The sequence below is a fragment of the Argiope bruennichi genome, chromosome 9 (assembly GCF_947563725.1).
Source record: "Argiope bruennichi chromosome 9, qqArgBrue1.1, whole genome shotgun sequence".
Classification (NCBI taxonomy): Eukaryota; Metazoa; Arthropoda; class Arachnida; order Araneae; family Araneidae; genus Argiope; species Argiope bruennichi.
Window position 1 is genome coordinate 50616153 of NC_079159.1, and position 16004 is coordinate 50632156.

At 31.3% G+C, this 16004-nt stretch overlaps 1 protein-coding gene across 1 annotated transcript; it reads left to right on the forward strand.

The window, feature by feature from the left end:
* The first annotated feature begins 529 nt into the window (after nucleotides 1-529).
* Nucleotides 530-10525, forward strand: LOC129985239 (uncharacterized). The gene is made up of 4 exons (XM_056095194.1): nucleotides 530-620; nucleotides 1155-1387; nucleotides 4383-4523; nucleotides 10154-10525. Exons 1-4 carry the CDS (start codon nucleotides 590-592, stop codon nucleotides 10361-10363), a joined length of 615 nt encoding a protein of 204 aa, XP_055951169.1. The 5' UTR covers nucleotides 530-589; the 3' UTR covers nucleotides 10364-10525.
* Nucleotides 10526-16004: the final 5479 nt, after the last annotated feature.

A 16004-nucleotide genomic window follows, 5' to 3' on the forward strand; every position in this document is an offset into this window, starting at 1 on the left:
ATTTTGGATTTACTTGACAAGTTTCAGATTCGCCAAGATTACCACGCTCCATTCTAAATAATCGAGCTCCATCTTGGAGATATTTCGCGGTTGTTTGGCGGGAAAATTCGGAACTGTAAATATCCACAAGCACCAATTTTTGATATTAATATTTTAACAAAAATCGTCTGAATTTCGAGATTTTTGAAACTTTGTTTTTGCTCACATTGTTTGTTTACTTTATTTTAATGGAATCAATTTTCGAATTTTTCCACTTTATTTTATCGTTCCGTTGGTGTCTCTGTATGATATTGATTGTTGAAAAACAGAAAGAAGTAGAAATTTTATAAGGAATAATGGCATCAGGGCGAATATGACTAATAACTTTTCTATCAGTGGCTTATTTCTCCCTTAATATTAATTCGTTTTTGTGTTTAGTTCCATTTAGTGTTTATTTAATGTCTGCTTTAATGTCTGGTCATCCCGGATATTCTTCTATTTTACCGATAATCCTTTAGCTTCTGTTCCGCACTTGTTCCCCTTCTTTGATCGTGAAGCTGTAATGAAGTTAACAGCTTTCCGTTCCTGCAATTTCCGAATTCATAGATAGATGGCCGCAGACTTCACAAGCACGATTTTAAGTACTTTGTGTCTTTTTAAACCAAATAAATTCCTCCATTTTAATGTGCTAACGAAGCTATTTGACTCCCATTCCCGTGGCCGCCAAAGGCTGTTTTTTTTTTTTTTTTTTTTTTTTTTTTAGTTAAAAAATCTTTCTCGGTACACAAATGATATGCAGAAACCCTCGTGTACTCTGTTATAATTCTTAATCGCAAAAACCGATATAGCCGATTCGGCGGAATTCTTATTTCCTGGAATCTTTTAAGGTATCAGAGCAGATCATTACTCAGAAAGGTTTAAAGAATAATCCCTGGAAATTAGAACAATCCCAACTAGTAAGGTTTAAAAATTTCAAGGATTTTATAATTAATTTCTGTCGTAAACTTTAAAATTAACTAATATTTATTTGTGACAGCTTCTTAGCAGTGTTTACATTAGCTGCTATCTTGGCCACTCTTAAGTAGATTTCGGCTAAAAAATATTAATATTAGTTCTAATTATATGTGATTTCTTTGTACTTAATCATATTTTATATAATATTTTGTCTTATCAAGGTGATGATATTTTAATCGTGGAAAAAGAGGATATAAAAAATGTCGAAGAGGGAGTACCACTGATCTTTGAAGTTGGCGATGGAAAAATTTCAGTTGTGGAGGAACTGGTTACTTCTGGCGAAAGTCTCGAAAGTATCTCGCCAGCCAGCACTCGTGAAGATGATATTGAGCAAGAAATAGAAGAAGAACTTGCAAATAATCTTACAACTATAAGAAGAGTATATTTTCAACCAGTAAGTTCAAAAAAGAGTATATTTTCAAATAAGTATCTTTTTTATCTTTTATCTTATATCTTTAAATGAGCAATTCTTGTATATATATAAATTTATTTATTTCGTGTATCCCGATAACGGTTTCTAATGATTTGGATCAAACTTTATATTTAGATAAGGTTTTACTTTTTAAGTTTATTTATATAAGTATCTTTCCTAAAAAGGCCCAATAAAAACATTTTTTGTTACTAAATAGCAGCATAAGTATATTCAACTTCAGCTACGAAACGTGGGCTGTACAATATAGTGGTCAACAACATGAATGATGCTTGTGTTGCGGGTCTTTGATTTCCAATCTCACTTTTTGATTTTTAAGAGTATCTATATAGGTATCTTTCATTAAAAAATGCAATTTTACATTTAAAAGAAACAATTTTTATAACTATTGGAGCCTTTTTCTATCTGCTATTTTGCTGACAATATCATACAGCGCCATCTCGGAACCGATTTCACCATGATAAAACTGAGTGCAAATCCAAAATTATAAGAATTGATAGATAAAAAGTAAAATGAATACTGTAATACAGCAGACTGTTTCGAATAGCATGTTAAACTAAGCACATTCATGACTTTTTTTTATTTAAATGACCAGTTCATGTGTAGGTAAGATTAAAAAATATTCATATGTAATCAGCATGTTATTTTTATCTACATATTTTCTCCGATTTCTTCTTTCAAAAAAAAAAAAAAAAAAACGCGCCGAACGAAGCTTCGTTTTTCAGATATTTTATTTCAGTTTATAAAGTGACGAATTTATTGCTCTTGAAAATATTCTGCAGTTTTCTATATTTAATAAATCAACAAATATTCTTTAAAATACTATATGAGATAACGTAATAAATAATTTCAGTCATGAATTTAAAAACTACTTTTCCCTTAACACGACAGCAAGTAAAATAGTGTGTTTTTTTCCCCATTCACAAAATTGTAATGTCATACCAACAATAATACTTGAAAAAGGTTGTTACCGAACGGATGAAAATACGTATAATATTCGTAAATAATGATAAATATGGAATCCGTATTGTATTGTATCTAATTAAAAAAACTAAGTGAAGTGTAATGATTTATGCTTCGATATTCAATCTGAGCTGATTCAAAATAATGAGATATCTCAGGCAAGAAATAGAAACATCCAATTTAGAAGCAATAAATGAAACATTTTCAAAGCAAATGTAAGACGGGCAGCAAAATACATAACTAGGAAAGAAATCTGAAAGTTACAATTGTTTTGAAATTCCTTTACTTAATAATGGTTATTTCAAAATCCATCTTAATAACATGCAAAATAGACAATGTTAAAATTATGAGACAATACTTCAAAATATAATTTCTTTTCTTTTTAAACTCTCAAATTCACAACAAATAAAATGTAAAAAGCATTTTCCATCAATTTTTGAGCACGTAACAATCGTACTTTAGAATAAACATGATGTTTTTCACATCTAATTTAAAAGACAAGAGACAACAAATATTTTTGCAATGAATTGCAAAACTATACAGGTGATTTATTTTTACATTGAATTGAATTGAAAAATTGAAATTTTGTAGCTATCATTTAATTTGATTCCATAAAAAAAAGTAACACAATCTTCACTCACTCAACTTGTTGATAGCTGAAATTCATTCACAAGAACAACCATCTCCAGAATTTTTTTCTTTTACATTAGTATAAGATATAATATATAGATGGAAACAACTTTATTTAGGAGTGACAAATCTCATTCTGGAATAAGAATATCTCTTTTGGTGTCAATTAAAATCGTTTAAAAATTCTATATTTTCTTTCATTATCGATGAGTTACAAAATTTGTTTGTACAACTTAGTGATTTTAATATTTTCAAGTGATAACTGCAAAAATCATTACCATTTTTAAGCTATTTTAAAATACAAAAATTAATTATATTTATTCCATAAACTTACAAACTGCATTTTTTCTTTCCAAATTTCCATAGTTAATAAAAAATTAATTAATAATATCATGCAAATAAAGGCAATTAATATTTTTGCTGTTCATTCCATAAATTTACTGCCTCAAAAACAAGGTATTTCTGGCGGAACTGCAATTCAAAAATCATTCATCAGTGATGCTAATGGTTGCAACAGGAAAAAGTGGTGTTAATTCATAAAATCTGGATTTTGGAGCAGTGGAAAACAGTAATATTTTCAGATGAATCTTGTTTCATGCTCTTTCCCATTTCTGGCCAAGCTTACGTCTGGCGCACGCCATCCCAAGCCTATAATACAGACTTCTTGTTGCCAAGAGTGAAACATAGTGGAGACTCTGCGATGGTTTGGATAGCCATGTAATGGTTTTCTGTGAATTCCCACGATAACTATGCTAAAGGACATTATCGCGAAGGATTATGTAAACGTTTTGGTGTATCAAATGTATTCCATGGTACAAACTGTGTTCTCCAAAGGTGATGGTTTTTTTCCAAGACAACAATGCCCTTGTTAACACAGCTCACATAATCCAGGACTGGTTTTCTGAGCACGAGGATGATTTATCACATTTCTCCTGGCCACCACAATCACCTGACTTCAGTATTAGTGAACTATTATGTCTACATTGGAGAATAAAGTGCATGGTCGTTACCTACCACTATCATCGTTACCTGAACTAGTCACCATTTTGCTGGAAGAATAGTACAAGATTTCCTTGGAGAACAATACAGAAACTGTATTTATCCATTCCGAGAAGGCTGCGAGCTGTCTTGAATGCCAGCGGTTTTCCTACACTATATTAGGCAAGAAAAAATATTTTTTAGGTATTTCCATATTTTTGTCCAATCAATGTTTCTTTTACTTTCTTGTGAGCTTCATAAAAAAGTAAGTTAAAGAAGACGGTACTAAAAATAATTACCAGAGAAAACTTAACTCTTTCCTTGATATTTTGGTAATATTTGCTTTATTTCACAATAGTCCTTCATTTTTATTATGTTTTCCATACAGGAGTTTATTTCAACGGATTTCGTGAGAAAAGTATGGACTGCATTTCTGACGTTCCATGTTTTCGTTATTCCTGCTATAATTGGAATGATCCTAAGCGTCGTTACCAGACTCGGTATTCCAGAATTAAACGATCCTTATCAGGTTAGTGGAGAAAAATGAGCGATTATTTATTTATAAAATTCATTTTTTTTACGTTACATATCAGCTATTTACTAATAATTTTTCAAAATAATTTATGAGACATCAATATAAAAAAGTCGTTTGATATTAATTCGAAATTTTGGTTTTAAAAATCTGCGAAACATGATCTGCGAATTTTTCAAAAGGATATAAAAAAATTCTTGAATAGTTCCATTTAATTAAATGAAAAAAACATTCATCCGAAATCACATATACTTTATTTCAAAAAGAATAAAAGAAATGCACTTCAAATAATTGGCAGACGATAACAAACATTTCAGAATATCAAATAACACATCTTAAATATCGGTTGTTAGGCTTAGAAATTTAAATACCCAAGGAATTATTCACTGATAAAATGAAGATCAAAAATAAAAACATAAAATTAATCAGAAAAATTAGGTGTTTTTGTGTTTCATCACGTGTTTAATTTATTCACTATAAGCGATTTGTAAGGAAAATTCAATATTTATCTTATTCAAACTTTATTAAAACAAGGAAAATCTTTTAAAATTCTGAACTTTACAGACAATTAACGAAAAGTCAAAAATTCTTCACTATTTTATAGAAAAATATCCGTTCTCAATCATGAAACCTATCATTAGGCAGAAATATTGGGTTGGCAACTAAGTAATTGCGGATTTCACTCATAGATGGCTTCAGTTGAATTTTTAGATTTGCAGACGTAGTACAAATGTAAAACACATTTTGTTATTTGATAGTTGGCAATTCAGCTGTCAATCAATAAAAAAAGTTTTTTGATCGGTTGCGTAGTTTTCATTTGGCGTTCGTTTAAAAATGGAAAATCAAAAGGAACATTTTCGTCATATTTTGCTTTTTTCTTTCCGCAAAGGGAAAAACGCATCGCAAGCTCATAAAAAGTTATGTGCTGTTTATGGTGACGAAGCCTTAAAAGAACGGCAGTGTCAAAATTGGTTTGCCAAATTTCATTCTGGTGATTTTTCACTCAAAGATGAAAAACGCTCTGGTCGTCCAGTTGAAGTTGATGACGACCTAATCAAAGCAATAATCGATTCGGATCGTCACAGTACAACACGTGAGATTGTAGAGAAGCTTCATGTATCACATACATGCATTGAAAATCACTTAAAACAACTTGGCTATGTTCAAAAACTCGATACATGGGTTCCTCACGAACTGAAAGAAACTTATTTAACGCAACGCATTAATAGCCGCGATTCGCTAAAGAAACGTAATGAAAATGATCCATTTTTAAAACGACTGATAACTGGCGATGAAAAATGGGTTGTTTACGACAATATCAAGCGGAAAAGTTCGTGGAGCAGGCCAGGTGAACCAACTCAAACAACATCAAAAGCTGATATTCATCAAAAGAAGGATTTGTTATCAGTTTGGTGGGATTACAAAGGAATTGTCTAGTTTGAACTCTTACCACCCAACCGAACGATCAATTCTGATGTCTACATTGAACAACTAACGAAATTAAACAATGCAGTTGAAGAAAAGCGGCCCGAATTGACAAATCGAAAAGGTGTTGTATTCCATCATGACAATGCAAGGCCACACACATCTTTGGTCACTCGGCAAAAATTATTGGAGCTTGGTTGGGATGTTTTGCCACATCCACCATATAGTCCTGATCTTGCACCATCTGATTACTTTTTGTTTCGATCTTTACGAAACTCCTTGAATGGTAAAAATTTCAATAATGATGATTATGTCAAATCGTACCTGATTCAGTTTTTTGCTAATAAAAACCAGAAGTTTTATGAACGTGGGATTATGATGCTGCCTGAAAGATGGCAAAAGATCATTGATCAAAATGGGCAATACATTACAGAATAAAATTATTTAGTTCCATGAAAAAATTTTCTTTGATTTTCTAAAAAAAATCCGAAATTACTTAGTTGCCAACCCAATAATTTAACTGTTAATATAACATAATATAATAATATAACAGTATATATAATATCATACTTGTTTAAATGATCCGGAATATAATATTATTGGAATTTTAAGAACAACAATTTATTCTTAAAATTTAGAGCAATATGTATTTAGTTAGTAATAAACAAAATCAATGTTTGGAACCACGAATATTTTCCCCTCTATTTTCTCATACACTTGCATAGGGGGGTACATTTTGTATTTGGCACACAGGCTTGACATCATTAGTACAAAATTTGGTAAAGATGTACAATTCGTTGACATTATCATTGGTCAGATTTCATTCATTTTTATTTCATACACATGGATAGATATACAGACAAACAAACCTCTTTTTTACGGATTTCTTTTGAAATTGATATAGGACTACAACTATGGTGAAAAACCGCATACCAAATCTTATTCATCTCGCCTATTGCGTTTTTGAACTATCGTGGTCTTCATTACCGAATCAAAAAGCCGACACAGTGTTAACCCGTTTACGTATTGGCATACTAGATTCAACCATCTCCACTTGTTGCTAGGTGAACAACCACCTCTACGTTCTCAGTGTGACTTTCAAATGTCTGCCCAACATATATTGTCAAAATGCCCAAATTTCAATGCTCAGCGTTTGCTATTTTTTCAAAACACGAACACTCCATTACCTTTCTTACTTGGTAAGACACCACATGTTCAAAATTTTGCATTTTTAAAGTAATAAAATAATATGCACTCATTTAAACTTGTTTGTTTGGGGGAATTTTTGTACACTATTCGTTTTTGATTATTGTACATTGATATGATTTTAACTCTAGTTTGGCGCAGCATAGTCAAAATTATGGATCTTGCGCCAGAAAAATCCAAAATTTGAAGTATCGTGTTCACAGACACTATACCAAACATTACTTTTTCCAAGAATCTTAAAATTATGAAATTGGAAATCCATCGCAGTTTGTAAATTGAATTTTTTGACTGATTTGATAATATCATAGAGCTTTCTCTATAGTACTAAGAAGCTTTAAAATTATGCTTTACATCAACAGCAAAGTCACTTCTCGTAACCTTTTATATATTGCTATTTTAAGTTATGCATTAAAACCTTTATTCAATGAATTCGACAACAATTTTTTTCAAATTATTTTCTCTGCAATCGCGTAAAACATGAAGACAATAGCTTCTATATTACATAAAATCTGTTCGATTTTCTTCAAAAGCTTTTAAGACCCTGTGATTGGACATGATAGTCAAATATACTCTCCCCTCACCACCAAAAGAATTACTTTTATTTCAAAGTTTTTTTAAACTAATTTTAAAAGGTTAGTGGATGTATATCTCCCGTTAGTAATCAAAAGGTTTGAGAAAGTTTCGATTTAACAAAACTTTCAACAAAATCTTAAATTTGAATGACCTTTACATTATTTATACTCCATATTACGAAAAATAATTTCCATTTATTGAGGGTTTTTCATCTTTTCTTTTCTCAACGTTTCAAACTCTCTAATTTTTTGAAATTGTAAATAAATATACCTAATCAACTGATGTGGCCTCTGACGCAGCTATTCTACTAAGCCTATGGTGTGGCAGATCTGGTAATAGAGCCGAATGCATACGCATATTTGTGTATCCCGTCGCGGATACACAAATATGTGCAATTGTTCCTGGGAACATGGGGAGGTCAGGCATTTCCCACGAAATGTCAGTAAATACTCGAACAGCAAAGGTCAGCAAGTGAACAGATAATAATATAGGGCGATTCATATAAAATGGAACAAAAATAAAGCATACTTATGAACGCTGCCATTAATTTATTTGGTTAAATCAAATTTACTACAAAACTACAATTATCCAAGTTTCTATGGGTGTTGTATATGTGCCTGTCCTGTGCCACGGCAAACGTCTATGTGGCATTCCAGTTCCTGCCACACTGGTGATAGAATATTCTTAGGTAAGAGTCCAGCACGTCATTATCCACCGCTTCAGTTACTTAATTCTTGGGGAGGTGGAGGCACGAAGACTTTGTGTCTAACAAAACCCTATTGGAAAAATCGCAAAGAGCAAGATCTGGGGTCAGAAACACAATAGCTTATCATTTGACTCAGCAAGGCTAATCAAGTGATGCAGTAGACGATCCTTCAGGTATTTATGCATGTTGTTATACCAATGTGGTGGAGCACCATCTTGTCCGAAATCGTGTCCTGTAATTGAGAGAACAAATACTCTGAGAATGTGCCATGATAAGTTAACCCTTAACTGATTTTTTCCACGAAGGAAAAAGGATAAAAACACAAGTATTGATTATAGCGTAGAAAATGCCCGTCTTTGAGGAATCACATTGATGTTCCACTATTCCATGTGGAATTTCCGTACCCTAATATCGAAAAACAGGACAACATAAGTGAATGGTGGCTTCATCCATTAACACAAGTTTCTTCGCGAAACCATCCGCTTCCAGCTTATGTTATAAATTTAGAAATTTTTAAGCGACATTTTGTCGTAAGATTTTAAAGCAATTGTGTATGGCTTATATTGTAGACGTCTCCATAACACATGTCCCCACCATCGTCTGAGTCACATTTACGCATTCTCACGACACGCTGCGCTTTCAGAATATTGTAGAAACTTTTTAAGAAATTTTTTTAACACAAGTTTTGTTGGGTGTTCGTTCTGGGCTGGCTTTCTTACAAAAGAGCCCGTGATCTGAAACTGTTTCATTCGCCTTTTGATGTTGTGGCCGTATGGAGGTTCTTTATCGAATGTCGTGCAAAAGTTCTCTTTAAATGACGATAAATGAAGATATTTGGGCATATTCCAAAGCACAGAACTACATGGATAACTCCATTTTGATAATGGCGTCGGCAAATGTTTTTTCTAGTGGCAAATAGCGGTGATTTCTTTACTGAAAGAATTTTCATTTTTGACGGATAAAGCTCGTATAAATATGTTTTCGAATAAATTTGTTTCAGTTAAATAAATGAATAAATTACGTAATTTGTACTATGCTATTTTTTTACTGTCCCATTCAGTTTGAATCATGCTGTATATGTGCAATGGGAACATTGGCACTTGTTGGCTTGCAATAGACCATTAGTCTCTAAAAACGCCACCGGACAAATCATGTTATGGGTCATAATAAAAGGACTTTGAAAGGGTATAAAGTTGTTTTTGTGTACTGTTGAAGACATTGTACTTGCTGAATATCTGACTGAGAATGGTATAGTACAAAGTGTTAGGAAGAAATAAGAGCTCTTAGGAAGTTTCATAAGAGCTAACACCATTTGAGATAGTACAAAAGTAACTATAATTGCAAAAAAAAAAATTAAGAGATAAAGTATCTCAGTCTTTTCAAATGTGTAAAAATTATTTCGAAAGATGTATACCTTATATCAAGGTTCCAAAAGAACAAGTTCACAGACAGAATTTACAGAATTACTATATTGAATTCAATAAAGCGAATAAATAGTCTTAATTTTTGTTTATTTCCCTCTTCTAATTTACAAATTTCTTCTTTCTATTTAACAAATTTTTAATAATGAAGTTTTTAAGTGGACCGGCGAGCATTCATTAAATAGAGACTACATTGTGCATTATCTGAAAAACACTTAAAACACTCAAATGTATTTTCGAAGGACTGCATGTTGTATCCATATCGTATCTTAGATATTTCTTTATTCCCTTTGTAGGATATAAAGTACAGCGTGATGATCGGTTTCTTAGGATCTTCTGTACTGGTTGGCCTTCCCTTTCATATGCTGGCATTGGCTGATTTGGAAGACACAGTCAACGACGTGATGCTGCAGGCACAGACGGATGGAAGCGAGAGGAACACAAATCGTGAATCTTCCATTCATTCTGACTCAGACGACACACTTGATAGCCCGCCATACTTCTAACTGCTGACTGAATGTCCAAAATATGATATCATTAGAACAACGAGCTTCAATAAATCAATTCAGCTTTTTCCCATCTTGCCAATCGATGTCGCAATCAAGAAATTTTATTATATAGAATATTCTATGGCTATAAAGTAATTGCTGATTTATATTATTTTGAAATTATTGACCAAGAAACATAATACTGCTCAGTCTTGCACAATATTTTTGGAATTATAACAGCAATATGTTATCATTCGATATTGTATGATATTTGTGTGATAATTGATGAGGTATGCCCTGCTCCTGATGCTTCAAATATTCTTTCTGTTACATAATCATTGCTAAATTTACTTTTGTTTTTTAACTTACAAGGGGATAAAGTCTGAGACATCTTCTTAAAACAAAGCCAACGAAATTAGAATGTTTTTTGTCCTTTTCACGTAATTAAAATATTAAGATCAGAAATCAAGTTCTGCTTGTTGGGAAATTTACTTTGCCTTTCGCCATTAAAAACAAACCAGTCTATGCAGTGTCACAAAAATACAAATGCGTAAAACAATTAACAGAAGATTAAAGATGTCATACATTATATGGAACAGAATGAAAAAATACAACTTCTAATACAGTATATGCACTACTCATAAGTAGAAGTTTACAATTAAATTTAATAACATTTTCTTTTTAGCATTTTATAAACCATTCGTAATGAATGTAACACGAAGCTTGTGATAATGTAATCTTAAGTATGGAGATGGCATTAATCGATTATTCGTGCTTCTATTATGAGGCAAGACTCTATTAATCCAACAGGTACTAGAAAATCGGCTGGAGTTTTTCACTTTTTTTAAACCAGCAGGAGTGGTCTCCCGAAACTTCCTGGCATATTTTCCAATAAATATCTTATTCCCCTTCCTTCGTGTGAAATTGTGGCCCTTGCGTAAGGCCTTGAAATGCAAAGTTGCTTGTCATTCAGCATTGTATGGGTTTAGTGGATAATAGCTATGAAATATAGATATTTTGCGTGAATTTAGCATTTTTTTACTGAATATATCGCGATAATACATATTTTCGACTTTTTGTCGGCGGATCGATTCAAAAATTTGACATGAAACTGCAATCGTGGCGAATTGGTATGAGCGAGAATAGAACCTGGGACCTTGTGGTTCGCAGTCCAGTAATATGACCATGATACAAAAGCAATTGCTCGTGTAGCGTAGCTGTTAACTGGCTTATAAGCTATTCACTACACAATTGTAGTCGCAAGATAACTTACCGAATTTCATTGATTTAAGTCATTGCGTTTACCTGCATGCGAAAGATAGCCAGCAGAATAATTAACCATTAAACAAATTTGGTTCAGATTTGATAAGCATAAGCATACATATTTTAGATACGTAACTTGTGTACTAAATTTTATCCATTTAGTTCCTTGTGTTTTGTAATTATCGATTTTGTATTTTGTAATTAATTATTATTGTGTTTTGTAATTATTATAGTTATGGAATTCGAACAGACAAACAGACTGACAATGAACGAATGGATTTCATTCAAAATTTGATGGAAATTTACAAATTTGGTCCTAATTCTACATACCCAATTTCAAAGTATTTTTACGTTATCGCATTGACAGGCAAACATAATGCCAAAAAAAAAAAAAAAAAAAAAAAAGCATTTTTCAGCCTTCGGGAATTTTAAAACTTGGAGATTCGCCAAAATCACGAGTTCGAATTTTTTGACGATTACTATACTTTCTCTCTACTACGTATACTAGAAAGTAACAAAAACACATATCTTGTTCTGTATAAGATGTCTAATGTAGCACTAGAATCAATTCTTACAGTACGAAGACTTTCGTTATTGAGTAGAAATCTTTTGTAATTCTGAAAGTTATTCTGGGAAGGAAAAAATAATAATTAAAATACATTTCCATTCTTAACAGAAAAATAAACAATTCCATGCATTTTTATGAAAAAAGAAAAGAATTTCAATGCATTTCGCTCCATTTAATGGGAGAAATTTTTTTAGAGAACATTATTAATAAATCCTGTAAAAAATGCAAAAAAAAAAAAAAAAAAAAAAAAGCGAGAATCGAGTAGCATTTGAAAATTCTCTTGCCAAAACTACCAATACCGATAAAGGAGGTTGTTAAAATGCTAATATGGGATAATAAATGCGGATCTGATTCTGCAATTTCAAACAAATAATTTAGTATATAACTCCGAAAGAAAATGAAGGATGCTTTAAAATTTAATCTTTATGAAGCGAGTTTTCAACTGTCTGAAGAGATTACTGTTCCAATCAACTGAGCCAACCGAGATTCTGCCGTATGTTGTAGTTATTTACATAACACTTAAAATAATAGTTTAGAATTAGAAACTTCCAGAAAACTTAGGAGAAAGACAAGTGTTTGTATTTGTGACCTAAAAAAAAAAGGGGGAAGGAAATTAAAGTCGAGATTCAGGAGAAAGGAAGCGGAATAAACACATGATGACTACAGGATGTCAAAAGTTTTGACAACTGCATGAAATCTTAATCTGATCTTATTTTAAATGATTCCAGAGATAAGTTGTTCATTTCATAAACAGAGGCACTATACAAAATCTTTTCCCTGTTGATTGCTGGAAGTAAGATATATTTGATTTGTATTTATTAATTTTTTAACATGTTTGTAATTAATGTATTGTCGAAATCTTAAATGCAAGAAAAATGAAATGCTCTTTATGGTATCTAATAGACTCAGCAATGCATTCGGGACACGGTCGCTATTTTATGGAATTTTTGGATGCTTTTGTAATTAAACCTAAGCTGGAGTAGTTAATTTCTGGTGCAAAATTAAGTCAGCTCCAATCTATTGCATTATAGGTTGTTTAGAATATAATAATTATTTATGGAAAATTAAGCGATTGAATTTATACCTTGTTATTTCCAAAAATATTCATATAGGGATTGCAAAGTTATAATAAATCATAAAATTAAAAAAAATCTGATTAAATTATTTGTGGATTTATATTAATTATTTTCATTCACTCTAATTTTAATTTGGATATTAATTATTAGTATAGTTAATAGAAATTTCATTTAGTTAAAATATTTTGACTTCCCTTTTTAAAGCAATATGGAAGCCATTTTAGGAAGTATCTTCTCATTTTGAATTGTTTTGAGCTAAGGCGTCACAACATTTCAAAATTTCCACGCCGTACTAATAAGCAAACAGATTAATTGTGTGAATGTAACCGAATATATATCCCCCATATTTAATCTAAAAACTTACAACTGTCATTGAAAAGGTGCTTTGCTTGCATTGCTTTGTCGCTAGTGATTTTTAGTAATTGAAAATTAACATTTGTGTCATTTATTATTATAGTAACATGGAAGATTTTGATTATAAATGTGCATTTCTGCATTTGCTTTTACTTTTAATATTTTTCAAAAATTCTGAAGCAAAAATTGTTTCTCGAAGCTTGAGGAATCAATTATTTATAAATTTCTATGAAATACAGAGATTTAAGAACTATGCGCATGAATTAATAACCCTTTTACTTCCGCGTTTTTACTTCATCGTATACGCGATATAGAGGAAGTATTATAATCGTCAAAACTCGAGATTTTGACACATTTCCACGTTTTAGACGCCCTTGAGTCGGAAAAATACATTTCTGGAAAATTTCCGTCCATTTGTCTGTCTGTCACAATAATTACTCAAAACCACGTTCAGCTATACGCATGAAATTTGGCATATGGTCTTTATTCTATGTTTTTAGACTTATGTCAAATTGTGAAGCCTGTCTGGCCGATTGTTCGACTATAAGTTAACAAGATAACTATAAAACGAAGAGAGCTAAATAGATAAAATTTGGTACTTAGATTTAACATCTGTAATACAGACACCTATCAAATTTTGAGCTAGATCCAATTAGAAGTTAACCGTCTGCCGGTCTGTACTTTCAGAAATAAGTAAACGCTATTACTGAAAAACGCAATGCGATTTTGTGGCGACAAGTGTAGTTTTGTGTCAAATTTTAATTTCAATCTTTTTTGAGAAACGTATCTAAAACACACATTCGATTTTCCGATACTATTAACGCATGCCAGGGATTCATCTCCAAATAACTCGCCAAGAATGGCACGATAGATTCAGTAAAAATGCGAAATTCCCGCCAAATGTTAATATTATTCAACAATTGTACGCCAATATTATGAAGGCGTTCTCTGGCATGACAAGTTTATTAAAGAGTAAAAGTGACAGTTTTGGAAAGATGAATCCCGTTGGTTATATTTATGAATTGATATTTCCTTGCTGCAAATATATTGAATTGCTCTATCACTGTAAAGCGCTAGATTGATTAAATATTATTTATTCAGAAAATTGAACTACAGAGCTGTGAAAGAAGGCAAAACTGATTCTGTAGACCAATAAAGATAAGATGCTTTCCCTTTAAAGTCTCCAAATAATAATTTTTATCTTATAAAGATGGAGGAACACCATATAATCAAACTTGATTAGAATAGAGGTTAATCTGGTTATCCGGATCACCGACCATCCGAATTCAAGAATTGCATTGATGGTTTTTTTATATCTATAATTCGAAAAATCTATTATAGATTTATCTCTTTTAATAATAAAGGTTGTGTGTTGACACTCTACAGGCCACATCGTTTGATTTATTGCTATTAAACTTGATACATATATGTTTTGGTAAATAGGAAGATACACTTCAGACCTAATTTTTAAAAAAATTTATTAAAATTTTAATTAGTTAAAAATTAAGCTAAATTTTGGCGGGTTTTTTTTTTTCGAAAATTACTTTACATTTAAAACTTTACTTATTATATTACTTATTAAAACTTTAAAAATTACAGCACAAAAAGGATTTTTACACCATGACATTTTTTGCCTAGTTTTTCATACAATAGATTGAATTGTTGCTCTGAAACTTAAAACGTTTTCATTGTTTCATCAAATAATAATTGCGTAATTTTTTCCATCGTTAAAAACGAATAAAGAAAGTTTTTATTTAATATTTATGCAATTTACAAGACGAGTTAAAAAAAAAAAGAAGGTAAAATAACAATATCACGGAATTTAGAAGACGGATGAATTGCAATTGCGTTTTAAATAGTACTATGAAGTCGTGGAACTGGTCTCCGTTAGATAGGTCCATTTATATATTTTTAATTATTTTGATATATTTTATAAAATTTGATATATTTTTTATTATTTTGATATATTTTATTTATATATTTTTTATTACTTTCAACACATGCGTCTATTAAAATATCATTGTTTTTATATCTGGCAATTTGATAGAATGAAGAACGTGAAATTACGTCTAAGCAATTTAACTGAAATTAAATGCAACCAATATTTCCGGTGAATCCGCTGGTCGCCAAAAGCAACTAGTAAATGATAAAAGATGTCTGCCTGTTGGTATTTAATAAAACTAATCGTTTTGCTTACACTGGAAGGAAACGATTCGTATTTTTGGAAAAATTTTACAAAGTTTCAATTAGCAGTTTAAATAGTTACAAGGGATGTTTAAATGAAAAGGTAAGAAACGACAATGTGGGTATAAATGACGACTTTATTCAAAGAATGTACAACAGACCTGAGCACAACGCTACCATTAACGAGCCGAAGGATTCCTTGTTCTCAGAATTC